Source organism: Pleurodeles waltl, chromosome 1_2, assembly GCF_031143425.1.
Source record: "Pleurodeles waltl isolate 20211129_DDA chromosome 1_2, aPleWal1.hap1.20221129, whole genome shotgun sequence".
NCBI lineage: Eukaryota > Metazoa > Chordata > Amphibia > Caudata > Salamandridae > Pleurodeles > Pleurodeles waltl.
This window is the reverse complement of record NC_090437.1, coordinates 1,299,411,446-1,299,438,401: the sequence shown is the minus strand read 5'-3', so window position 1 is coordinate 1,299,438,401 and position 26,956 is coordinate 1,299,411,446. Positions and strand designations below refer to the sequence as shown.

General features: G+C 48.7%; 1 protein-coding gene and 1 long non-coding RNA gene across 2 annotated transcripts in view; one reads left to right on the top strand and one right to left on the bottom strand.

Annotated features, from left to right (window-relative positions):
• LOC138250551 (uncharacterized) overlaps window positions 1-26,956 on the bottom strand; it is a 235,957-nt gene that overhangs the window by 81,925 nt on the left and 127,076 nt on the right. Inside the window, exon 4 of the mRNA XM_069205551.1 lies at window positions 2,374-2,504. Coding sequence (XP_069061652.1) covers window positions 2,374-2,504 — 131 coding nt within the window. The remainder of the gene's footprint in view (window positions 1-2,373; window positions 2,505-26,956) is intronic.
• Window positions 1-26,956, top strand: part of LOC138250561 (uncharacterized) — a 200,948-nt gene that overhangs the window by 48,350 nt on the left and 125,642 nt on the right. The gene's annotated exons all lie outside the window — the stretch shown is intronic.

The window sequence follows — 26,956 nt, the reverse complement described above, 5'->3', positions numbered from 1 at the left end:
AATTCTCTACTAAAATGTTACATTTCATACATATACATGTGTGTTTGTATATGCTCCTGAGTCCTGGCACAATGGCGGGAATATTCAGTGTTTATGACTATTGATGAGGATCCCCTGGAAGAGAAGTTTGTGGTGGCACAGAGGAAAGAAGCAAAATGGAATTTGTTCCATTAGGGAACCAATCCTCTTGTTGCCAGAGCCATGTGAAAGGTAGGCCTGGGACAGGCGCTGGCGCACCAAAGGGCTGTCGGTCGAAGCGTGAACCTGCGAAAGCGGTTAGAGTGCAGAGATAGGATAAGCACGATTAAATACAACATCAACGGAAACAGAAAAGAGACTGAAAAAACCAAACCGAAAGAAGTCGAACGACGGAGCGGAGGCACATGCCAGGACCCAATGGCGGAGAGAAAACAATCTAACAAAGGAGTCAATGCCCAAGCGCAATGTCACCGAGCGGAGTAGTCACTGTATCTTGTGACGCCAAACACAATTTTTCGAAGAAAAACAACTTGTACCACTCTGGCCCCAACACTAAGGGCCTGATTTAGATGCTGGTGGTCGCACGGGCAAGCTGTGTCAGGCATAGACCAGAAAATGCCATCACGGCGATGGTCTTAAGCCTGCCGTATTTAGATGTTACAGTTCTGCTGGTGGTCTGAATGGCGGTGTTTCGTTGATGGCAGGACTCTATGGACTTTGTACAATGGCAGGGCTATGGAAGAGAGTTAAGTGACACACAGTCCCTTAGCCATAGGTGTGCCTCTGCACTACACAACACATGTACACAACTATCCTTTGCCACTCCGACAGAACACAACCCGTACATGCCGAAAACACACTTTGACATACATCATTACACAACATACACACACCATTGCCACTGCACTCACACACAACTACACAATCATCTACAGAAACACACACCTGCTCCCCCACCTTAACTAGCCAATCGCATAGCATACACACATACACGTACTGACACACACAACTCGCAGCTCAACCTGACAGATACAGGTCCCCTGGCAATGTACACACATGGACACAGCTGGAAGTTATGAATGTACCGTCATTGTGGCGCCAGCATTCATTCGCCAATGAATACTGGCATCATTATTACAGTTGTGTATGTGTGCAATAGGTGATGTATACCAGTGTGTTCCCATCCATGTCTATTCAACTTGTGTCCGCGACATATGTATGTCAGTGATTAAAATAATGGCGGGGGAAAAAGTGTGAGTTTTCACCCCCTACCCCTACCCAATCCGCAAAGTAAGGAGTGTAGGTCAGATCGGCAATTTTTCCTTGGCTTTAAGGCACGTCCAAATCTCACAGCGGGAAGGCTGGCAGTGGTCCCACCAGCATCCCCCTTTCCCTCTCCTACCATCGACGCGGGCATTGTTTCTTGGCGGAGACAGCAGTTTGAATGCAGTTTTTCATCTATGGAACTGCCAACATCTAAATACGGCAGGCTAGTTTCTAGTCGATGGCGGACCGTTATTTGCAATATCGAAATCCGGGACTAGATGCAGGAGTATACAAAGCATGTGCATCTGTAGCCACACATGCAATCAAACAAAATATTACTGCCTATAAACGTAATACAAATCCAGCATAAGGAAGGTGGGCTTCTGCAAATTTGTACCATGGGAATGTAACAATTATTCAAATGTACAGTGTGGTTACTCAGCACACACAAGAACACCATGGTGATTAGGCTGTTCTCTAACATGGGAGATGGGCTCTCCATATTTAGATGGCTGTAACTTCAGATGTAATCTCTCTGCCCGAAACTACACTTAATCCTTCACCCCTCCTTTCTCCTTTTTCTCCTCCAATTCTCATAGGTCTCAGAGATGGGGGAACACCAGAAAAAAGGCAGGCCATTGCTGACGTCATTAAGGTGGTTAATACCACTTTGTATCAATGAGATGGACAATGGACAAGTTGTACAGCACAGTGCTAATGCTGTACAGCACAGTCAAAAGGTATTGGCAAAACCTAAAGGTGCCAAATGCAAGGCCTACTGGATTTGCCAATGCTTGTTTATTACAGCCATAGGCTTGTGGATGGGAGTCTACCCACGGAGGGGTTGTCTATGAGGATGTCCACGAACAAACAACGACAAATACATGTAGAGTGGTGTTCTGCTGAAAATTGAGTTAGTCTTGCAGCTATGTCTAGAAGGCGATGACCTCAGCCAAGGCCACGCCATGGTGAGGATTTTAGGTTGTCTCTGATGAGTCTGACGCAATGATGTGGAAAACGGCTGCACTACTCGTATACCTTGATTTCCCTGTTCATATAATTGTTATCCTTCTTTAGAAACACCAATTGTAATATACAGTTCAATTGCATGACACTTAGCCCACTTACCCCGGAACAGATTTGTATATTTCTTCGACAGGCCGTAGCACTACCACCGCTTCCTTTACTCGGGCCGGATTTGTTTTGCTGCTTTGCACAACGGCGAAGGCAGCATCCGCAGAGTCCAATTCAACAAACGCCTAGAATAAATGTAGAGAAAAGTATGCTTTTTAGATATTTACTGTACACAATGATACTCATTTTTTTTTTTTTTTTTACAGCTTATGCAGGTCACGAGAACTGCATTTCACTACTGGGAATACCTAACAACAAAATACATCCAATACTGACCACACCCATGACCCACACTCTTCAAACAAAGAATATTATAATAATTTGAAGCTGAAGCATTCTATCCACTACATATCCTTTCTTTACAATTAAAGAACACGAGCATCGCTCTGATCAATCACAAACAACAACAGAACACTGCAATTCAACATCATTCCACCCCAGCACTGGCCTGGAGCAGTGTGCTTCCTGTGCTGAAGCGGGAGCCGGCGGATCAGCAGCAGGGCGCTTCAGGTGGCGGATGGCCGCTCGGGCATGGGGAATGTTGCAGGCTCACCAAACCTGAAGAGACCACAGCGGTGCTACCCTGTTCTCTCTGCGGGGCCACCGACTTGGGGATCCCGTGCCCCTCCTCCACCACCCTCCTAGGGGGAGGGCGACAACAGTCCACTATTCTATGCAGCGTTTGGAGCCAGAAACTGGGGTCCTAGACACCAAGATCCATGAACCGGCCTGAGGGCTACAAGGTTTCAAACCCTTTTTCTCCTCATGTCTTGAGCCTTACTGGATCATTTTGCACTTGTAGTGAGCCCTAGCCACCTGGAGCTCCAGCCTCTCTCCTCTGGCCTCTCTCTCCTCCTTGGTGCACAAGCCTAGTTTTCCCCTCTTGTTGTCCTGAGGGGTTTTAAGGGAACTAGCTTCCCTGGTGAGGGCCAACTGGTCCTGGCGTCAACTGTAATCACTGTCCTTAGTCCAGGTGGGCATCATGGGGTTCCTCCTAATTGTCCCATGGCAGCCAAGTCCGGTCCCAGTGTCCAGCTCAAACAAAAAGCACCCAAAAAAACGTTCTCCCCCTTGTGCAAGGTTTAAATGTGGACAGAAAGTTCTGCATGCGAGGCACCCTTGTGCCACATCACCTCCCACAGCATGCTGGGTAATTCACAATGGCAACACCCTGAACTCATTAGTCACCTCACTGCTGGGCCTCAGCTGCGCCCCTTGCTGACATCATTGCCAGGGCTTTCCCCCACCAAGAATTCAAAGAGGAGTCCACTCCTGTGTTGGCCCCACAGGTCTTGGCTCCCTCTTTTGCTCAGTGGGCTTGGGCTGGCTCATCTCTGGTACATTGTGACAGCTGATTGATGAACGCAGATCCTTTTCCCCCCACTTCTTTCCTCCTCAGGAGCTGAATGAAGCGCTACTATTTCCTCCGTTTGTGTGGGGACATCATAAGGTCTACCTTAGGGAAACATCAAATCAAAGTCCAATCTGTGCTAGGCTACCTATGGGCAGTTAGGGGACTGCGTATGACAGTAGTCTCACAACCCTCACATGCGTGCACTCGTGGTCATATGTACCCAGCCAACTGTCCCTTGCCACATTGCAGTGTTCTTATCTGAAAAGGCCGACACTGGTGACAACCACGCTGGGTCCATTTAATGTGTGTTTTCCCTGGTTGAGTCATGAGTTATGAGGAATACCCACTGTAAAAAAGGCCACTAACCAGGTTCTCAAAAAGTGAAAGATCCAGGCGGATTACATGAGTAGAACCAATTTCATTACAAAATCCAATTTAAAATCATATGCAAGTCAATATAAAAAGATATTACAAAAATAAATACAATCGTGAATATTTAAGCATTTTATCAAATGTTCTTCACTATCAGGTGCAGATTTTACCATACACATACAGCTGGCTTACTTCCAAATACAATGCATCAGGGTTTAGATTAACGTGTTTTAGTGCTGGTGAATCCATTAAAATATAATAGTCACACATTTACAGAGTTATTCTTGTAGGAGGCTGGACTGGCTTGTAGTGAGTACCAAGGGGTACTTGCACCTTGCACCAGGCCCAGTTATCCCTTATTAGTGTATAGGGTGTCTAGCAGCTTAGGCTGATAGATAATGGTAGCTTAGCAGAGCAGCTTAGGCTGAACTAGGAGACGTGTGAAGCTACTACAGTACCACAAGTGTCACTTGCACAATATCATAAGAAAACACAATACACAGTTATACTAAAAATAAAGGTACTTTATTTTTATGACAATATGCCAAAGTATCTTAGAGTGTACCCTCAGTGAGAGGATAGGAAATATACACAAGATATATATACACAATAGCAAAAATATGCAGTATAGTCTTAGAAAACAGTGCAAACAATGTATAGTTACAATAGGATGCAATGGGGAAACATAGGGATAGGGGCAACACAAACCATATACTCCAAAAGTGGAATGCGAACCACAAATGGACCCCAAACCTATGTGACCTTGTAGAGGGTCGCTGGGACTATTAGAAAATAGTGAGAGTTAGAAAAATAACCCTCCCCAAGACCCTGAAAAGTGAGTGCAAAGTGCACTAAAGTTCCCCTAAGGACAAAGAAGTCGTGTTAGAGGAATAATGCAGGAAAGACACAAACCAACAATGCAACAACGCTGGATTTCCAATCTGGGGTACCTGTGGAACAAGGGGACCAAGTCCAAAAGTCACAAGCAAGTCGGAGATGGGCAGATGCCCAGGAAATGCCAGCTGCGGGTGCAAAGAAGCTTCAACTGGACAGAAGAAGCTGCGGTTTCTGCAGGAACGAAAAGGGCTAGAGACTTCCCCTTTGGTGGACGGATCCCTCTCGCCGTGGAGAGTCGTGCAGAAGTGTTTTCCCGCCGAAAGAACGCCAACAAGCCTTGCTAGCTGCAAATCGTGCGGTTAGCGTTTTTGGACGCTGCTGTGGCCCTGGAGGGACCAGGAGGTCGCAAATTGGACCAGGAGAGAGAGGGGACTTCGAGCAAGACAAGGAGGCCTCTCAGCAGCAGGTAGCACCCGGAGAAGTGCCAGAAACAGGCACTACGAGGATGCGTGAAACGGTGCTCACCCGAAGTCGCACAAAGGAGTCCCACGTCGCCGGAGACCAACTTAGAAAGTCGTGCAATGCAGGTTAGAGTACAGTGGACCCAGGCTTGGCTGTGCACAAAGGATTTCCGCCGGAAGTGCACAGGGGCCGGAGTAGCTGCAAAAGTCGCGGTTCCCAGCAATGCAGCCCAGCGAGGTGAGGCAAGGACTTACCTCCACCAAACTTGGACTGAAGAGTCACTGGACTGTGGGGGTCACTTGGACAGAGTCGCTGGATTCGAGGGACCTCGCTCGTCGTGCTGAGAGGAGACCCAAGGGACCGGTAATGCAGCTTTTTGGTGCCTGCGGTTGCAGGGGGAAGATTCCGTCGACCCACGGGAGATTTCTTCGGAGCTTCTGGTGCAGAGAGGAGGCAGACTACCCCCACAGCATGCACAAGCAGGAAAACAGTCGAGAAGGCGGCAGGATCAGCGTTACAGAGTTGCAGTAGTCGTCTTTGCTACTATGTTGCAGTTTTGCAGGCTTCCAGCGCGGTCAGCAGTCGATTCCTTGGCAGAAGGTGAAGAGAGAGATGCAGAGGAACTCGGATGAGCTCTTGCATTCGTTATCTAAAGTTTCCCCAGAGACAGAGACCCTAAATAGCCAGAAAAGAGGGTTTGGCTACCTAGGAGAGAGGATAGGCTAGCAACACCTGAAGGAGCCTATCAGAAGGAGTCTCTGACGTCACCTGGTGGCACTGGCCACTCAGAGCAGTCCAGTGTGCCAGCAGCACCTCTGTTTCCAAGATGGCAGAGGTCTGGAGCACACTGGAGGAGCTCTGGACACCTCCCAGGGGAGGTGCAGGTCAGGGGAGTGGTCACTCCCCTTTCCTATGTCCAGTTTCGCGCCAGAGCAGGGCTAAGGGGTCCCCTGAACCGGTGTAGACTTGCTTATGCAGAATTGGGCACATCTGTGCCCAACAAAGCATTTCCAGAGGCTGGGGGAGGCTACTCCTCCCCTGCCTTCACACCATTTTCCAAAGGGAGAGGGTGTAACACCCTCTCTCAGAGGAAGTTCTTTGTTCTGCCATCCTGGGCCAGGCCTGGCTGGACCCCAGGAGGGCAGATGCCTGTCTGAGGGGTTGGCAGCAGCAGCAGCTGCAGTGAAACCCCAGGAAGGGCAGTTTGGCAGTACCAGGGTCTGTGCTACAGACCACTGGGATCATGGGATTGTGCCAACTATGCCAGGATGGCATAGAGGGGGCAATTCCATGATCATAGACATGTTACATGGCCATATTCGGAGTTACCATTGTGAAGCCACATATAGGTAGTTCCCTATATGTAGTACACGCGTGTAATGGTGTCCCCGCACTCACAAAGTTCAGGGAATTGGCTCTGAACAATGTGGGGGCACCTTGGCTAGTGCCAGGGTGCCCTCACACTAAGTAACTTTGCACCTAACCTTTACCAGGTAAAGGTTAGACATATAGGTGACTTATAAGTTACTTAAGTGCAGTGTAAAATGGCTGTGAAATAACGTGGACGTTATTTCACTCAGGCTGCAGTGGCAGGCCTGTGTAAGAATTGTCAGAGCTCCCTATGGGTGGCAAAAGAAATGCTACAGCCCATAGGGATCTCTTGGAACCCCAATACCCTGGGTACCTCAGTACCATATACTAGGGAATTATAAGGGTGTTCCAGTAAGCCAATGTAAATTGGTAAAATTAGTCACTAGCCTGTTAGTGACAATTTGGAAAGAAATGAGAGAGCATAACCACTGAGGTTCTGATTAGCAGAGCCTCAGTGAGACAGTTAGTCACTACACAGGTAACACATTCAGGCACACTTATGAGCACTGGGGCCCTGGGTTACCAGGGTCCCAGTGCCACATACAACTAAAACAACATATATACAGTGAAAAATGGGGGTAACATGCCAGGCAAGATGGTACTTTCCTACAATTCTGCACTGTGGGGTTCATTAATAAAGTAGTCTGTGCACGCTTTGGTGCTTGTGCAGTGCTGGTTGGCCTGCCCCATGCAATTTTTACTAGCTGTTTAGCCTGCCACAGGCCAGCAACTGGCCTAGGATCACTCAATGCTATGGTGATGGAGACTCTTCTTGAGTGTTATATGTTCATACAATGTTTACATGCAACAAAAATAAATCTGTGATGTGGCAGCTTCTCCCTCTAGCAGACACACGTTTGGATCTGACGGTTCTGTTCTGGACTTAAACAGCACACATAGCAAGCACCATGTCCAGCCCGAAGAGGATCCGGGGCCTTCTGTTTCCTGGGCACACGGCTGCAGATCATTGTGGTCTGGGTTGCAGCTCCAGGGTTCCTCAATTATTTTGTCCTTACTGTATGCCACGCTCAGCTAAGTGGCACTGCGCTGGTCAGGCCCCTGGACACCGACACTGGCGGAGCAGCTCAGGATGTTTACCGGCACAGGGGAGAGCATTCACGTGGCCATCTTGTCGATGTTGAAGTCAATAAAATGGGGCACAAATGTGGTCCCCTGCGGTGCAATGGGGGAAAGAGGTGTTCCACTTTCTACTCCAGTCTGGAAGACACTGTTGACTGGTCGAGTCAAGCAAACAGCACTGCTTAAAAGCACCATCAATGCCGGGCAGCCAAAATAGCAATGGCAGCTGGTAGAGAGGTGGTGGGATGTAAGAATAGATGACATCTGGTGAGTGAGTGTAGCAAGCAAGATGGGCTGTTCCACTGAAGTTTTAGGAGGGTGGGGGCTGGAAGATTCTCGTCCTAAGAATATTTATATATGTTAATGTGAAATGGTGCAATTTAAAGTATAATTTCTAAATTACTAGAAAGGCAGTTCTTACGTCGTTTTTAAAGGGAAATTCATAAAATACTTTGAACTATTTCTGGTTTATCAATCGTGCCTGACATGCGCAAGGATATGGACACCAGAGTGGAGGGATCACCACCTTTAGTATAAAATGAAAAGGAAACTGAGAAAGCCTTCTAATTGCTAAATTGCACAATGTGAAGCCCCAAACCCTGACATAAATCCCTTCTTCCCCGCTTGACCAAATTGTGTTATTCTTGGGACCTGCCTCATTTCACTATGCCGCCTTATCACATTTCAGAGCACGCTGAAATACTTTCGAACAATATTTGCACTGTACAAAAAAAAAAAAACTTTCTTGTAAATATTTTAATAGACTTTAATGTTGCTCCAGCTATGTTAACAATGTAGGCTACCCCAATGTGCCAAGGCGCCCAACAGGGCTGCCCCCTGTCTTTTCTTATGTTTGTTCGTCATCAAGCCCCTTGCACAACTTATATGCAGTGATGCAGAGGTGCGGATGGGGACACGCGTTACAAAGGTCATATTGCACTCTATGCAGATGATGTCCTCTTATTCCTCTCCAGACCTGAAGAGACGGTCCCGCAGTTGTCTTCACCTTCTTAGAAGCTTCCAGTCTCGATATGAACCATAACAAGTAACTCTTGGTTCCTCTCCATCCTACTTGCAACTGTGTTGCCTGGCACAATACTATACCAATACAGAGGGTGAGCTTTCAATATCTGGGTATTAAAGTGGCACTCCTCCCTGATCTCACTTGAACTTCAACTTCATGCTACTTCTCCGTAAAGTGAAGGCAGGCTTGAAAAGATGGCAACCTCCCCCACTAAATGTGAAGGGGCACATCACTCCCTTTGATTCTAGGAATCTCAGCAGGATAGTTCTCCCTTAGAAATGGGTAACTGCACTGGAGAGGGCCTCTAAAGTCCAAAAGGTCCCCCAGAAGTAGTGGGCAGCTATTCTGTATCACTCCTTTGCAGACAAAGGTAGAGACAAACCCTTGCCAGTCAGAGAAGAGGATGCATGCAACAGGTTTTGAAAGAGGCACCGATTGACGGGGTTGGGCTTACTACTGAGGAATACAAAAGTTCAGCGATACTCAGGAGTCCTCTTAAGAATGGGATGATTTTGTAGACTGCACAGTTAAGGCTCTGGAAGGTTGGTTACAAAATAGTAATATACATGAATATGAAGGGCTGCACAATTTTATCATGAGGGAGCAAATCCTTAACTGTATGTCTGAAAAACTGCACCAATACCTAAGCAAACATCTCCCCAAGAATTGGGAAAGAAGGCAGTCAAATGGATCCGCACCAGGGTAATACTTCTAGGTCCTCAAGGAAGGATGGGGAGGAACCTAAAGACAAAAAGAAAGGCTTCCTCAGGTCCACAAACTTCTTCTGGGGATGGTTCCAAATCCTCCACTTCTTTTAACAAGAAACCATGGTGTAGGAAGCGGTCTCTGTATATATTTTCCCAAAATGAGGTATAGTGTTCACAGAGTTCAGTGGATCCCCAGAGGCTTAACAGAGGCTAAAGTAGATAATACTAATGCTCTCTTTTGTGGTAGTGTGGTCGAGCAGTAGGCTTATCAGAGGGTAGAGCAAAGCATTTGTTGTACACACACAGTCAAGGAATGAGGCACACACTCAATGACTAACTCCAGGCCAATTGTTTTTATATAGCAAAAATATACTTTGTTACCTTTTTTCTAGAACCAAAAGGATCTTTGTTGCAAGTAAGTACAGTTGTAAGTTTGTATGAAATGTACTTGGTTTTGCATATAAAAAAAGTTTAAAAGTAACAGTTTTCAATTTCGAAAGTGGACAGTACAATTTCTCATAGGAAGCAATGCAGTACTAGAGGAGCAAAAGTGTTAGCCCAGTTTTGTACTCGACTTACGATCCCAATCTTCGGGAGTTGGAACGTACACAGGTCAAGGTTCAAGCTGACCCCCCAATAGCTCACCACCAGCAACACAGGGACGGACAGGTACAAAAGTCGAAGTTGGTGTCGGGTTTTTAATGGAATCCAATGAAGAGTGGGGCCACTGGTAAAGAACCAGGTTACAAGTACCCGCGACTTCAGTGGGTCACAAAGATGCTGCAAGCTGGGTCCAGAAAACTGGTTGCAGAAAACCAAAGGCTGGACGGGTAGGAGAGGAGCCCACTAGACACCGCTGGACCGTCGGTCGGATTCCCCAAGGCCAGGGGGCTGCAAGTGCAGGGTTACTTTTAGGCGTCTGGCATCTTCATCGGATAGGGTCCAGATAGGGTTGCGGTCAGGGGGGTCCTCCGGATTCAGGCTGCAGGTGTTGTCATGTTGGCCAGGAGGAGTCAACCCAGGGTGGACTCAAGGGCGGAATTGCCTGGGGCCCTCCTCTGGACCAGTGGGCCACCTGGAAACGGGCGATGGGTGCAGAGTGGATAGGGCTTGCGGATCAGGGGCAGGTCTGGAGTCCTTTTTGGAAGTTTCTTTTGTGGACAGAGCCACTGTCCTCCGGAGTTCTTGGTCCTCTGGTAGGCAGGCATTCCTCTGGGGGATTGTAGAGGTCACTGGTCCTGTAGGATGTGTCACCTTTTGGTAGCAGAAGTCTTGAAGCTGCAGACAGGCCGGTATGGCTGGGGCCAGTTGTCATCTTGAGCCTTCACTGCTGGGGTGGGCTCTTCAGTTCTTCTCAAGGTCGTCAGGAATCTGAAGAGCAAGGTTCAGGGGTGCCCCTAAATTCTAGATTTAGGAGCATTACAGGGGACAGAGGGCAGTGGCCAATGGCTTCCTGTGCCCGCTCCCATTGGAGAGGGGGGTACATTCTTAACCCTATTGGCTAATATCCTCCAAAACAAGATGGAGGATTCTGCCAGGAGGGGTTCAACAGAGCTCTGGGCACTATAGGAGTGGTCCTAGCTAGGATGGGCACGCCTCCTGGTTTTCACTAAGTTTTCCGCCAGACCTGCCAAGGTAGGAACCTTTGAGGTTCACCGCCAAGTACTACAGTACCTGCAGTGGGGTGTGAAGCACCTCCACCCAGAGCAGGCTTTGTTCCTGACCCCAGAGAGTACAAAGACTCTCACCCCACAGGGTCAGAAACTTGCTTGTTAATGGTAGGCTGGCACAAACAGATTAGTCCTACACTAGAGGGTTGGGTAAAATACAGGGGACATCTCTAAGATGCCCGCAGTGTGCATTTTTCAATAAATCGCAACACTAGTATCAGTGTGGGTTTGATACCAAACTTCTCAGTCTTCAGTGAAGCCATCAGTGAGCTGTGGAGTTTTTAATGACCAACTCCTAGCACATGTACTCACTATGGCCACACTGTGCTTACAATATCTAAGAATGGACTTAAACACTGCAGTGGCATATTGCTCATGCAGCCATGCCCTCACCTGTGGTATAGTGTACCCTGCCTCCTTAGGGCTGTAAGGCCTGATGGCGTGACTTACCTATGCCACAGGCACAGGTCACCTTTTTCTTCTCACCAACACACACAATCTGCAATGGCAGTGTGCATGTGTTTGGTGAGGAGTCCCTCAGGGTGGCACAATACATGCTGCAGCTCTTAGGAACCTTCCCTGGCCACAGAGCCCTTGGTACCTTTTACAAGCAACGTAGCTGTGCACCAGGGGTATGCCAACTGTGGAAACAATTGTACAGTTTAGGGAAAGAACACTGGTGCTAGGGCCTGGGTAGCATCTTAGAGATGCCCACTGTATGTTAGCCAAACTGCTGGTGCAGGATTGACCTGTCTGGGTGGAGGTGCTTCACACATCCCCTCTGCAGGATGTGCAACACCTGGTGGTGAGCCTCAAAGGCTCAAGCCTCGGGTTACAGTGCCCCAGGGCACTCCAGCTAGTGGAGCTGCCCGCCCCCGGACAAAGTCCCACTTTTGGCAGCAAGTCTGGCAGGAAAATTAGGGAAAACAGGGAGTCGTGACCACCCCCCTCCAGCTCATCAGCTTCTTGGTGATCTGATAAGAAGGACTGCTAAGCTGAACCCCCAGCAGAGAAGGACGACGGCAACTGATTTGGCCCCATCCTTGCCGGCCTGTCTCCTGCTTCAAAGTACCTGCACAAGACCAGCAATGTAGCCAGTGGGACCAGCGACCTTTGCCAAGCTCAAGAAGACTGCCCTGCACCCAAAAGGACCATGAACTCATGTGGACAGCGGCCCATGTCCAAGAAGAAACAACAAAAAAGGACTCCAGCCTCACTCAGAATGCGCGAGTCCTGACCACTCTGCACCCGATGCCCACGGCCCGTGTCCAGGTGACCCAACCAACTAGAGAGGAGCCCCAGGCGATTCTGAGTTCAGTAAGCAGCCCTCCTCCCTGTCAAGCCTGTGGTTTGCCCAAATCGGCCCCCTTGACTTCGCCTGCAGCATCTGAGTGGTGAGCCCGGGGGTCCCCTCATAGAGAATCATTGGAAACCAGATCCCCTTGTTTGCATCCGTAACACCCCGTGCTCCTCTAAACCCCCCAGGTCTGCCCTCCGAAGTTGCAAGTACTTATCTGCAGGCGGGTCTGTTTCCAAGTGCCCCCAGTCTCCATAGAAGCCCATGTTAATTCTGCCTACACTTTGACCTCTGAGACAGGCCGGCCCGTGTTGCTGGTAGAGGGTTTTTGGGGTTAACTTGAACCCCGACCTGTGGACATCCTAACCTCCAGAGACTGGAACTGTAAGTCAATTACTTACCTGTAAATCATACTAACTTTTCTTCCCTTCAGGAACTGTTTCTGACAATTGCACTGTGAACTTCTAAGGGGACCCCCTGGACTCTGTGCACACTATCTCTCACTTTGAGATAGTATATACAGAGTCAGCTTCCTACACATACGATATCCAATCATAATCCGATCCTTTTACGCCTAAACTGAGATATACTGTCCCCCAAGATTCCCACTTGGCAACAAACCTGAAGCTCTTGAAGACCCACAATTCCTAACGGTCATTCGTGCGTGAATACAGGATTATTTTGCCACAAATCCTGGAACTGCCTCCTCCTCACAGGCAGAGTGGGATGTGTTCAAGACGATGATCCAAGGGTATTCTATGGCGGAGTTGATTGGTATCTGGGGAAATCTGCTCCGCCAACTTACAAACGGGGAGCAAGTACTTAGGGAGGCAGAACTAGCCTGCCCTGAGCACCCAGAATCCCACTTAGTGCTACTCGAAGCCAAAGAGAGGGTGGCAGCACACGCCGAGATACTCCTCTCATATGACTACTGAGCATACATTGATAGGTCACATGCAGAGCGTGACCACTCTGGCCGCCTGCTAACATGGCACACCAACCCTACCAAGAGAGGCTTGTCCACAGTAGAGCTCATCTTTAATAAGAGAGCTCTACTGTACTCTCAGCTTGATATTAATGATTGCTTTTCCCACTACTATCTACACCTTGCAAAAGCGCACCACATCTCAGGACTCCGCAACTATATTTCAGGAATAGATTTCCCTCATCTATCCAACGAAGAAGCAGAGGAACTGGGAATGGGGCATCACATTACAAGAATTGCTAGGGGCGATTAAAGGCCTGGTGAGGGGCAAGGTACCAGGTTCTGACGGGCTGCGGACAGAATTCTATGCAACAGAACTTGCGTCCATGCTGGTCGATCGATACAAGACAGCCAAAGAGACAGGGAGATTGTCACAACCCATCGAAGAGGCACTGGGTCGTACCCCTCCTAAGACCAGGGAAGTCAGCTACGGAATTTAAAGCCTACCGCCCGCTGTCAATGCTAAATATTGATTACAAACTTCTAAGTAAAATATTTCCAAATAGATTACTCCCACTTATGCCCAAGCTAATTCTTACGGATCAAGTGTGCTTTGTACCAGGACGGAACACAGCAATTAACACATGGCGGTTGCTGATGATTCTTGAGGCCACCACCTATGATATTGAGAAGGCCTTCGATAACTTTGAAAGGGATTATCTATACACCATCAAGCTCAACATGGGGTTAAGTAGATCCTTCACTGACTGGACTCAGATCCTCTACACTGAAGCAGTGGAGAGGGTCCATACAGGGTGACTAATCTCCGCTAAGCAGTTGAGAGGGGCACCAGACAAGGGTGTCCGCTCTCGCCTCTACTGTTTGTGATTGCTATGGATCCCCTTGCGCAGATGGCTCGATTTGGTGCAGCTTATGGAGGCCTCAGGATGGGCCCCACCACCCAGAGATCGCGATCTACGCTGATGACCTCCTGCTCTTCCTTAGTAACACATGGGGAGACTTGTCCGGGACCAGAGCAATGATAGAAAGCTTCGGCGAGAATTCAGGATTAAAAGTGAACTGGCAAAAAAAAAAACACATTTTCCAGTGGCAGAAGAAACCCCACCTGAGACATCCTTTAGTCCGCGATAAGACAACCATCTGAGAATATGAGCAGAAAAAGGTCCAAGTTTGATCAAAACAATGGCCAGAGCAGCTCAGTCATTGTCCATAACAAGATTTAGGTCCCCGCTGATCAAAATAGCAGCAACCGGGGAGCGGGAGACAGGTGTGAGAGGACCTGTAATGAAAGCCTCTTGATGTTTGTTGGGTGCTTAATTACTGGCCAATGTGAAGTGGAAAGACCCCAATCGGAATCTATAGTCCAGGAGGAGGCCTTTCAGCTCTGCTACTTTGGAAAGAACTTCACCCTCAAAAGTCTCAGACAAAAGAATCGCTACCTCCCTTGTTTCATATGGGGTTGAGGACCAGAACTGGCGTGGGAACCATTGGGACTGCATCCTATATGTATCATGAGAAAGCAGGTGCGTATCCTGCAAGAGACACATGTTGCTACTCGTACATTCTAGCAGTGACAGGACTGCTGCTCATTTGGTAGGGTTCTTGAGGCCTTGCACATTGAAGCTCATAACTAACTTCCAGAATGTAAGAAGAGTAGGGGCTTATGCTGGATTGATCTGGGTCTGAAACAGTGGGTGAGGGGAGATAGTGTCCTTGTTAGGCGAAAGCCACGTGAATTAATATGTGACGACTACTGTAGACCTTGAGGAATAGAGGAATGGAAACAATCCCCAAAAAACAACAGAATAACATTAAACCTTTGGAGTCCATTATTCATGCAGGGTGACAAGACGGGCGTGGACCGGCGGGTGGGGTCAGGTGGGAAATGTGTCCAGCTAATAGACCCCCGCCAACTCAGGTTACAAGATACGGAGGTGAACTGGTCCAGCATGGGTTAATGAGATGTAGCAGGCAAATAGTGTCAGAAGTCACGGAGGAGCTCTACCAGTACCAGTGGCCAGACGTCCAAGAACCGCTCGGTGTTCCTGTGCGTGCTTCTTAGAGCAGGGGTGCTTTGAGCACTTGCCACTTTTCTGGCAAGTTGGAACCCGGAGCGGGGAGCTACAAGGGGAGCCGGGTGTGGAGCGAGGAGGCGAAACATCCGACATGTTGAGGATGCAATGGGCATCCTTGTCCCTTGTCCCAGCCGTAGGATACTTCTTTGGAGCACAGAAAGTCAGTGACTGACAAATTCTTTGCAGCGCTGGAGGGAAAGGAGGGAAATATACTGGAAGAGGTAGACTGTGTATCTGCGAAAGTGGATTGGTTGTTTGGCTCTGGCCTTCTTCAAAATTTCCTGCTTGGTTTGAAGGTTATGTATAGAGGCTAAAAACTCTGGCGGTTTGGCATTAGAGCCTGCAAGTCTGCCAACTCGGTGCACCCTGTCCAGACGGAGATCAGCTCATTCTTCCAAGTCTAGGATGAAACGGAAGAACGCCCGAGTGTATCCATGGATATCTGTGCCTTCTGTGCCTGTGGGAATCCCTCTAAGGCAGATATTGCATCAAGATCCGTTTCGGAGGTTGGCCGTCTGGGTGCTTAGGTCTTTGCGTTGCTTACGAAGGTGGATAATTTCCTGGTGCAGCAGTCTGACTTCTTCGCTCCTTGTGGCCCTATTTTCTTCCAGCATGGAGACCTTCTCCCCCACTGAGGTTTGATCCTGTCGCATTAACCTGTATGTCCTGGGAGAGATCCTTTTTGAGGTCGTGGATGTGTGATTTTACAGAGTTGATGAAGGAAGCCAGAAAGGCCCGGGTCACAGGGGCCTGGTCGGGGTCAGACACTCCATATGTTTCAGCGGAAGTCAGGTGCTGCGAGGCTGAGATAGTCTTTGGTGGCTGCGGCCATTGAGCATGTGAGCATTCCTCTCAATGATTAATCATGTTTATTTTTTAGCTGCTGTCATGTTGAGGGGAGAGCGATGTGTGCAGATTTCTTTGTCCGCATAGGTGGACAGATCTTCAGTCTGTGGGGATGCTAATAGGCCACTGCGGGTGGTGGAAACCAGGCAAGCAGCAGTCCAGCTGTCAGCAGGGCCCACGGAAGTCCCCAGATCATATGGAGGTGCTAGCCAGTATGTTGTCCTGTGCACCCCTGTGTAATGCCCAGCTTCACTCAGGATGGTATCAACTTTGCCAGCCCGCACTAAGATATGGGGACATTACCACTCAAGCAGAAAGTCACCTCTAAGGAAGGCTGTCCCTACTCACCAGTCATATCCAGGTGTTGTTTCCTAAAGAGAACCCTCGATTTGTGTGGGATCGAAATACGTAAAAAATATAGAGCAGTTGGAGAGCGCTATTGAAGAGGATAGGGCCTGCAGGGAGAATTAAACGCAATGTCCTTTAACATACATCACCCCTTTGTGAGCCACTAAAAAGACTTATAATCAGCGCCTCCATATACTTTTGGGTTTCTAATGTGGAGCTGTGAATAAGCTACGCTTCCTGTTCTTTTTCAAAATTGGTTAGGAACCTGGATTTTCACTTTTTATTCATGTGTGTCACTTAATGTTTGTAAGTTTTATGTTACAGATGTATTTTTATGTTACAAATGTTTTCGCAGTGGCAATTCATCACAGTAAGCATTTGTATATTGCTTTGTCTTTTTGTGTATGACAAGTATATTTGATACAATTTGAGATTTTCAAAGTACTAACAGTGTTGGCTTTTGTGGTCTTCGTTTATTTATATTGGCCTAGCCTCCCTGTCTAATAGCCCAGACCCCTTTTCTAACAAAATTTTAGAAAGTGGGCATTTTCTTGCTTATCCATTCTGTGCCTCTTCCTGTCTGCTGAATACACGCCTGGGTCACGATGACAGTTGGGCTGTTTGTGTATTCACTTTAGACAGTCACACAAAGGGTGCTGGGGTGTGCCCTGTATATCCTGATGAGCCATCACCAGGCTGATGGGTCTTCCTGAGTTAGAGTGGTGCGAACAGCTGACACCCGTCCCTGAATAGGGCTGTGTCTGTCCTCACACAAAGCAGTCTCAAACCCCCCTTGGAGTGTGTCTGGGGCCAGGGCAGGGAAAGGCAGGGTCTTGTGACCCACAAAGAGTTCTCTTTGAAGTTTGCCTACTTCAAAGACAGAAATGTTAAGTACGGGACCTCTTACACCACTAATTAGAATGCTTCTGGAATGAGGACATTCTGCCGGGAAGAAGAGCTGGATGCTGTAAGAGGGACTACCATTCTGCTTGTTACTTTGGTGTGTTGGGCTGCGGAGTCTGTCCTGGGAGTGAAAGGACTGAACTTTGCTTTCTACATCCTACTTTCCAAGGTTCTCCAAGGGCTGGAGCTGAGTTTGCCTCCTGTTAAGAAGTCTCAGGGCCATCAAAGACTTCACTTCCCAAGAGCTGTGCTCTCTTGAGTAGAGTCCAAGTCCAGCTCCTGGGCCCCTAGACGTGAGCTCTGGTGCAACTAAGAAACTAAGCACATGGACTCCAGAGCCGCTTCTGAACGGGAGCCGCACCTTTAAAGTCCCACCACAGAAGTCCTGAGAGCCGTTTCACAGACGTTTGTACCACCTGCCTCTACCGCAGCACCTGTGGCACTGTGCTGTGATCGCGACACCACAAAGTCAATGCCTCGCATCTTGACCTGCTTGATTCATCGACCCCTTCGGGTCATAAGGAAACAACACCTCACCACCGATGCCACGTCACCCACCCTGCAACCATAAGGAACCAGCGTCTCACCTCCCCTACTTAGCAGTAACAGGCACCTCACCTCCCTGGTAGGAGTAAGGAACATACATCGCACTGGCTCCAGCTACACCTCACCTCCTGACTCCATGCAACATCGTTGTTTCCTCATTGTTTTCCAAGGTGTTGTTCCTGGGGTCTGAGACCGCACTCCCTTGCAAATGGCATCGGACTGTTGGGAATGATTCCGTCAAGACACCGTGATAGCTCCAGTTAGAGCTATTGTGTTTCTAAGCACTATACTAAGATTTAATTTTTGACAATTCATATCTTTACTTGTGTATGTCGGATTTGTCATTTTGGTCTTGTATCACTCAGATAAATATTGGCTGTAAGGAAATGCCTCCTTGGCATGGTTACCCCATGACTTTTTGCCTTTGCTGATGCTAAGTTTTGATTGAAAGTGTGCTGGGACCCTGCTAACCAGGCCCCAACACCAGTGTTCTTTCCCTAATCTGTACCTTTATTTCCACAACTGGCACAACCCTGGCACACAGATATGTCCCTTGTAACTGGTACCCCTAGTACCAAGGGCCCTGATGCCAGGGAAGGTCTCTAAGGGCTGCAGCATGTCTTATGCCACCCTGGGGACACCTCACTCAGCACATGCATACTGGCTCACAGCTTGTGTGTGCTGGTGGGGAGAAAATGACTAAGTCAACATGGCACTCCCCTCAGAGTGCCATGCCAACCTCACACTGCCTGTGGCATAGTTAAGTCACCCCTCTAGCAGGCCTTACAGCCCTAAGGCAGGGTGCACTATACCATAGGTGAGGGCACCAGTGCATGAGCACTGTGCCCCTACAGTGTCTAAACCAAACCTTAGACATTGTAAGTGCAGGGTAGCCATAAGAGTATATGGTCTGGGAGTCTGTCAAACACGAACTCCACAGCACCATAATGGCTACACTGAAAACTGGGAAGTTTGGTATCCAACTTCTCAGCACAATAAATGCACACTGATGCCAGTGTACATTTTATTATAAAATACACCCCAGAGGGCACCTTAGAGGAGCCCCCTGAAACCTTAACCAACTACCTGTGTAGGCTGACTGGTTTTAGCAGCCTGCCACACTCGAGACATGTTGCTGGCCACATGGGGAGAGTGCCTTTGTCACTCTGTGGCCAGTAACAAAGCCTGCACTGGGTGGAGATGCTATCACCTCCCCCAGGCAGGAGCTGTAACACCTGGCGGTGAGCCTCAAAGGCTCACCCCCTTTGTTCCAACACCACAGGGCACTCCAGATAGTGGAGTTGCCCGCCCCCTCCGGCCACGGCCCCACTTTTGGCGGCAAGGCCGGAGGAAATAATGAGAATAACAAGGAGGAGGCACTGGCCAGTCAGGACAGCCCCTAAGGTGTCCTGAGCTGAAGGGACTCTAACTTTTAGAAATCCTCCATCTTGCAGATGGAGGATTCCCCTAATAGGGATAGGAATGTGACCCCCTCCCCTTGGGAGGAGGCACAAAGAGGGTGTACCCACCCTCAGGGCTAGTAGTCATTGGCTACTTACCCCCCAGACCTAAACACGCCCTTAAATTTAGTATTTAAGGGCTTCCCTGAACCTAAGAATGTAGATTCCTGCAACTTACGAAGAAGAGGACTGCTGAGCTGAAAACCCCTGCAGAGAAGACGAAGACACCAACTGCTTTGGCCCCAGCCCTACCGGCCTTTGTCCCTCCTTCAGAAGAAAACTGCTCCAGCGACGCTTTCCCCAGGACCAGCAACCCCTGAATCCTCAGAGGACTGCCCTGCTTCCAAAAGACCAAGAAACTCCAGAGAACAACAGCCCTGTTCAACAAAGACTGCAACTTTGTTTCCAGGGGAGCAGATTTAAAGACCCCTGCAATCCCCGCAAGAAGCGTGAGACTTGCAACACTGCACCCGGCGACCCCGACTCGACTGGTGAAGAAACAACGCTACAGGAAGGACCCCCAGGCGACTCCAAGACTGTGAGTAACCAAAGTTGTCCCCCTGAGCCCCCACAGCGACGCCTGCAGAGGGAGTCCCGAGGCTCCCCCTGACCGCGACTGCCTGACTCTGAAATCCCGACGCCTGGAAAAGACCCTGCACCCGCAGCCCCCAGGACCTGAAGGATCGGAACTCCAGTGCACGAGTGACCCCCAGGAGGCCCTCTCCCTTGCCCAGGTGGTGGCTACCCCGAGGAGCCCCCCCCTTGTCTGCCTGCAACGCTGAAGAGACCCCTTGGTCTCCCATTGATTCCTATTACAAACCCGACGCTGGTTTACACACTGCACCCGGCCGCCCCCGCGCTGCTGAGGGTGTACTTTTTGTGTGGACTTGTGTCCCCCCCGGTGCCCTACAAAACCCCCCTGGTCTGCCCTCCGAAGACGCGGGTACTTACCTGCTGGCAGACTGGAACCGGGGCACCCCCTTCTCCATTGAAGCCTATGTGTTTTGGGCACCTCTTTGACCTCTGCACCTGACCGGCCCTGAGCTGCTGGTGTGGTGACTTTGGGGTTGCTCTGAACCCCCAACGGTGGGCTACCTTGGACCCCAATTTGAACACCGTAGGTGGTTTACTTACCTGCAAGAACTAACAATAACTTACCTCCCCCAGGAACTGTGAAAATTGAACTGTGTCCACTTTTAAAATAACTATATGTGTTTTATGTAAAAAGTATATATGCTATTGTGATTATTCAAAGTTCCTAAAGTACTTACCTGCAATACCTTTCAAATGAGATATTACATGTAGAAATTGAACCTGTGGTTCTTAAAATAAACTAAGAAAATATATTTTTCTATACAAAAACCTATTGGCCTGGAATTGTCTTTGAGTGTGTGTTCCTCATTTATTGCCTATGTGTATGTACAACAAATGCTTAACACTACTCCTTTGGTAAGCCTACTGCTCGACCACACTACCACAAAATAGAGCATTAGTATTATCTCTCTTTGCCACTATCTTACCTCTAAGGGGAACCCTTGGACTCTGTGCATGTTATTTCTTACTTTGAAATAACACATACAGAGCCAACTTCCTACACACACTATCACAAAATAGAGTATTAGAATTATCTAATTTTGCCACTATCTTACCTCTAAGGGGAACCCTTGGACTCTGTGCACACTATCTCTTACTTTGAGATAGTATATACAGAGCCAACTTCCTACACATGGCAGTCAGTACTTGCTGCAATATGCCTGTATACTCTTAAAGCCAAATATAAAAAATTGGTCTCGGACTACCAACATCTACTGCAGTTCGACCGAGTCTTCACAAAGGCAGATTATCCGTAGTTTAACAGGAGAAAAGTAGGCCCTTTGCAAGAATTTATAATGTGCAGTTTACGGCTAGTGGAAAGCACAACTGTGTGTGCACAGCAATACGTCTTGTTAATGTAAAAGGACAAGGAACATTTCTGTCCGTATACAGTCTCCTCGGTCTTAATACAACTTAAACTGGAATATACTGTTCTGTTACACCTATCCAGATTCTCCACTATATACCTGGTAGTGGTCACTGGGAGCATCTGCTCTTAGAAGCAAGTGCCATCACCCACCAAAGGTGGCATGCTGGCACTTCAATGCCCAACAGGCACCACCAGGTGGCACTTTGCCGGAGATCTTTTTTAAGGAATGCCTTGAGTAAGCTGGGAAAGCGATTTGTCCTAGTCGGTTAGTGAGAAGATTGGAAAGATGTTAATTAAATCTGACTATAGCTTTTATAAAAACAAATTGGTTTTAACAGAGATCCAGATGTAAGTCAAGTTAAAAACAATACAAGAAACTTGCGGACATGATGATCTTAATTTCTATGTAAAAGTGCCAGATTATGGTATATCGAGTTCAGTATTATCAAATGTATTGACATTGACGCTGGTTCTCAGTTGACATGTTTCATGCCTGGCATGCCAACACATGATCAAGTGGCATTTCTTCAGGACCTTTAACTACATATACTTAATGTTCTGCCAAAAACAGGGGATGCCTCCTGCATGTATGTGTATGTCCACCACTATGGACAATGTGTCATTCAACTGTAGAAGTAAACAACTTACACTAAATCAAATCAATCAGTGATTTTTGAAGCGCTGCTAATCACCCGTAGGATCTCAAGGCGCTGTATGTAAGTTCAATATATCAGTGACCTGCTGTAGGAAGCTACATATATCAAAATGAGTTAGTGTGCACAGAGCCAAGGGGTTCCCCCAGAGGCTTAACAGAGGATAAAGTAGATAATACTAATGCTCTCTTTTCAGGTAGTGTGGTCGAGCGGTTAGGCTTATCACAGGGTAGTGCAAAGCATTTGTTGTACACACACACACACACACACACACACACACACACACACAGACAGACAGCAGAAGAAGCACACACTCAATTGCTTAACTCCAGACCAATGGTTTTTATATAGCAATTTTCTTAATTTATTTTTAGAACCACAAGAGTCAAGTTGCAGGTAAGTACTTCAATAGATTCATATTTCACGCATGTATCAACAGTACTTTGTTTGAAATCGATAAGTTATACAGTTTTTGAATTATTATTAATAAAATGTGTTTTAAAAATGGGAACAGGGCAATTTTCAAAAACCATAAGAAATGTTAGTTCGGTCTGCAGGTAAGTACAACGCCTACAGTTTCAATCTCTGGGTTTTAGGAAATCCACAGGTTGGGGTTAAAGTTAACCCCAAACACCCATCACCAGCAACACGTGGTGCAGAGGTCAAAGATGAGCAAATTTAAGGTGGGCTCCTATGGAGACAGGGAGGTACTTGGAATCAGGCCTGCCTGCAGGTAAGTACCCGTGGATCAGAGGGCAGACCAGAGGAATTAGAGGAGCACTGGAGGGGTCACAAGCAGGCACCAAACACACACCCTAAGCGGCATAGGGGCGGACAGGTGCAGGGTGCAAACCGGACGTCGGGCTTCTAATGCTGTCTATGAGGGAACACCGGGGTTCAATCAGAGGCTGCAGTCTCGTCTCGGGCAGACCACACGTTGGACAGGGAGGAGGGCTGCCTGCTGAATGTTGCTGCACCGGAGGTCGGGTTCGCCAAGGCCAGGGAGCTGCAGGTGCAGTGTGTCTTTAGGTGCCGGATATCTTCATCCAGAGCTTCGCGGTCAGGGGTGTCCTCGGGATTCCCTCTGCAGGTCTTGTCGTGGAGGGGTGGCGAGGTCAACCCAGGGTGGGTACTTGCTCGCACTCGCCTGGGGATCCTCTATAGCTGGGTGGACAACCTGGACACAGGCCGTGGGCGTCAGCTGCAGTGCAGTCAGGAAGCACACATTCAGAGTGAGGTGGGAGTCCTTGGTTGTTGAATTTTCTTGGACAGGTCCATTATCCTCAAGAGTTGTTGGTCCTTTTGGGGGCAGGGCAGTCCTCTGGAGCTTTGCGACGTCACTGGTCCCACTGGACGTGTTGCTGTTTTTTTCCAGGTTCTTTGAAGCAGGAGACCGGCCAGTAGGGCTGGGGCCAAAGCAGTTGTCATCTTCCTTCTTCTCTGCTGGGGGTTTCAGCTAAGCAGTCGTCGTTCTTGTCAGGTCGCCAGGAATCTGGTGAGCTGGGTTCAGGGAGGCCCTTCAATCCTAGATTTAGGGGCGTTTTAGGGGTCAGAGGGCAGTAGCCAATGGCTACTGTCATGAGGGTGGCTACACCCTCCTTGTACCACTCCCTTTGGGGAGGGGGGCACAAACCTAATCCTATTAGTCCCTGTCCACCAAACCAAGATGGAGGTTTCTGCAGGGAGGGGGTCACCTCAGCTCTGGACACCTTAGGTGTGGTCCTGGCTGGAGTGGTCACTCCTCCCTCTTTTCCCTAATTTTCCCGCCGGACTTGCCGTCAAAAGTGGGGCTCTGTCCGGGGGTCGGGCAACTCTACTAGCTGAAGTGCCCTGGGGCACTGTAATCCGAGGCTTGAGCCTTTGAGGCTCACCACTAGGTGTTACAGTTCCTGTAGGTGGGAGGTGTGAAGCACCTCCATCCAGGACGGGCTTTGTTTCTGACCACCGAGAGCACAAAGGCTCTCACCCCATGTTGTCAGAAACTTGTCTGAAAGTCGCAGGCTGCTACAGACCAGTCAGTCCTACACTAGTAGTATGACGAACATACAGGGGGCATCTCTAAGATGCCCTCTGGTTGCACTTTTCAATAAATCCCACACTGGCATCAGTGGGGGTTTATTGTGCTGTGAAGTTTGATATCAAACTTCCCAGTATTCAGTGAAGCCATTATGGAACTGTGGAGTTCGTAATGACACACTCCCAGGTCATATACTCAATATGGCTATACTGCACTTACAATGTCTAATCATTGACTTAGACACTGTAGGGGCATACTGCTCATGCAGCTATGCCCTCACCTGTGGTATAGTGTACCCTGCATTAGGGCTTTAAGGCCTCTTAGAGGAGTGACTTACGTATGTCACATGCAGTGGTTTGTGGGCTTTGCCTTTTTCTCCCCACCAGCGCACACAGGCTGCATAGGCAATGTACATGTGCTTAGTGAGGGGTCCCCCAGTGTGGCATAATACATGCTGCGGCCCTTGGGAACCTTCCCTGGCCACAGGGCCCTTGGTACCATGGGTACCTTTTACAAGTGACTCAACTGTGTCCCAGGGTTGTGCCAATTTGTACAGATTTTGGCAAAGAACACTGGTTCTGGGGCCTGGTTAGCAGGATCCCAGCACACTTTCAATCAAAGTTGGCATCAACACTAGGCAAAAAGTGGGGGAGAGGGTCGGTCAACCATACCAACAGTGGCACTTTCCTACACCACTCCTCCCCAAAAGAATAAGGATGAGACTAACCTTTCCCAAGAGAGTCTTCATTATCTAAGTGGAAGAACATGGAAAGGCCATCTGCATTGGCATGGGCAGTCCCAGGTCTGAATTCCACTACAAAGTCCATTCCCTGTAGGGATATGGATCACCTCAAAAGTTTAGGGTTCTCTCCTTTCATTTGCATTAGCCATGTGGGAGGTCTGTGGTCGGTTTGAACAGTAAAATGAGTATCAAACAAGTATGGTCTCAACTTTTTCAAGCACCAAACCACAGCAAAAGCCTCCCTCTCAATGGAACTTCAAAGCTGCTCCCTGGCGAGTAACCTCCTGCTAATGAAAGAAACCGGCTGGTCAAGGCCATCATCATTGGTTTGGGACTGCACAATGAACTGCCTAGAATAATCTGGAGCTTTAAGAACTGGTGCTGAGCTCATTGCTTCTTTCAGGGTGTCAAAGTCCTTTTGACAGCCAAGAGTCAAGTTTAGTGACGAGTGTCACAACGGATCCATACCCCTTCACAAACCTCCTGTAGAACCCAGTTAAGCCAAGGAATGCCGTGACTTGAGTCTGGGTTTTTGGAGCTTCCCATTCCAGAATTGTCTGGATCTTGGGTTGTAAAGGTTGCACTTGGCCTCCACCTACAAGGTGGCCCAAGTATACAACTGTGCCCTGCCCTATTTGCCACTTTGATGCTTTAATAATAAGGCCTGCTGATTGCAAGGCCTGCAACACCTTCCCCAGGTGCACCCGGTGATCCTGCCAGCAGGTGCTAAAGACTGCAGTATCATCTAGATATGCTGCACTAAAGGACTCCAAGCCAGCAAGGACTTGATTCACCAACCTTTGGAAGGTGGCAGGGGCATTCATTAAGCCAAAGGACATAACGGTAAACTGATAATGTCCATCAGCTGTATTCTTTTGCTCCAGGTGCCATCTTAATTTGCCAGTACCCTACAGTTATGTTAAAGGTACTTAGAAATGTGGCTGCACCCAATGTGTCAATTAGCTCGTCTGCTCTGGGTATAGGGTGTGCATCTGCCTTGGTGACAGAGTTGAGCCCTCTGTAGTGCACACAGAACCACATTTCTCTCTTGCCATCCTTGATATGAAGTTTGGGGACCAAGACCACTGGGCTAGCCCAGGGACTGTCCGAGTGCTCTATTACCCCTACCTCCAGCATCTTGTGGAAACAGTTCATGGGGGGAAGAAAAGTTAGATAGGTTTGCAGGTAAGTAAAACACCTACAGTTTCATTCTCTGGGTTTTAGGAAATCCACAGGTTGGATACCCACCACCAGCAACACGGGGCGGGAGGGTGCAGATGTCAAAGATGAGCAAATTTAACGTGGCCTCTATGGAGACAGGGGGTACTCGGAATCAGGCATGCCTGCAGGGAAGTACCCGCGGCTCGGAGGGAAGACCAGGGTGGATTAGAGGAGCATTGGAGGGGCCTCAAGTAGGCACCAAACACAGCGGCTCGGGGGTGGCCAGGTGCAGGGTGCAAACAGGGCGTTGGGCTTCCGCTGCTGGTCTATGAGGGGACCCCAGGGGTCATTAAGAGGCTGCAGGCGAGGTCCAGGGGGACGCAGACCACAGGCTGGACAAGGAACGTTGCTGCCCCGTAGATTGGGTTCTCTGAGGCCTGGGGACTGCAGGTGCAGTGTCTTTTTAGACGTCAGATATCTTCGTCCGGAGCTTTGCGGTCAGGGGGGTCCTTGGGATTCCATCTGCAAGTAGCATCGTGGTGGGTGGAGAGGTCACCCCAGGGTGGGCACTTGCTCAGTCGCTTGGGGATCCTCTTTAGCTGGGTGGACCACCTGGACACGGGCGGTGGGTGTAGGGTGCAGAGTGGTCAGGACTCACGCCTTCGGAGTGAGGTGGGAGTTATTGGTTTTTCTTGGACAGGGTCAGCTGTCCTCTGGAGTTCTTGGTCCTTTTGGGTGCAGAG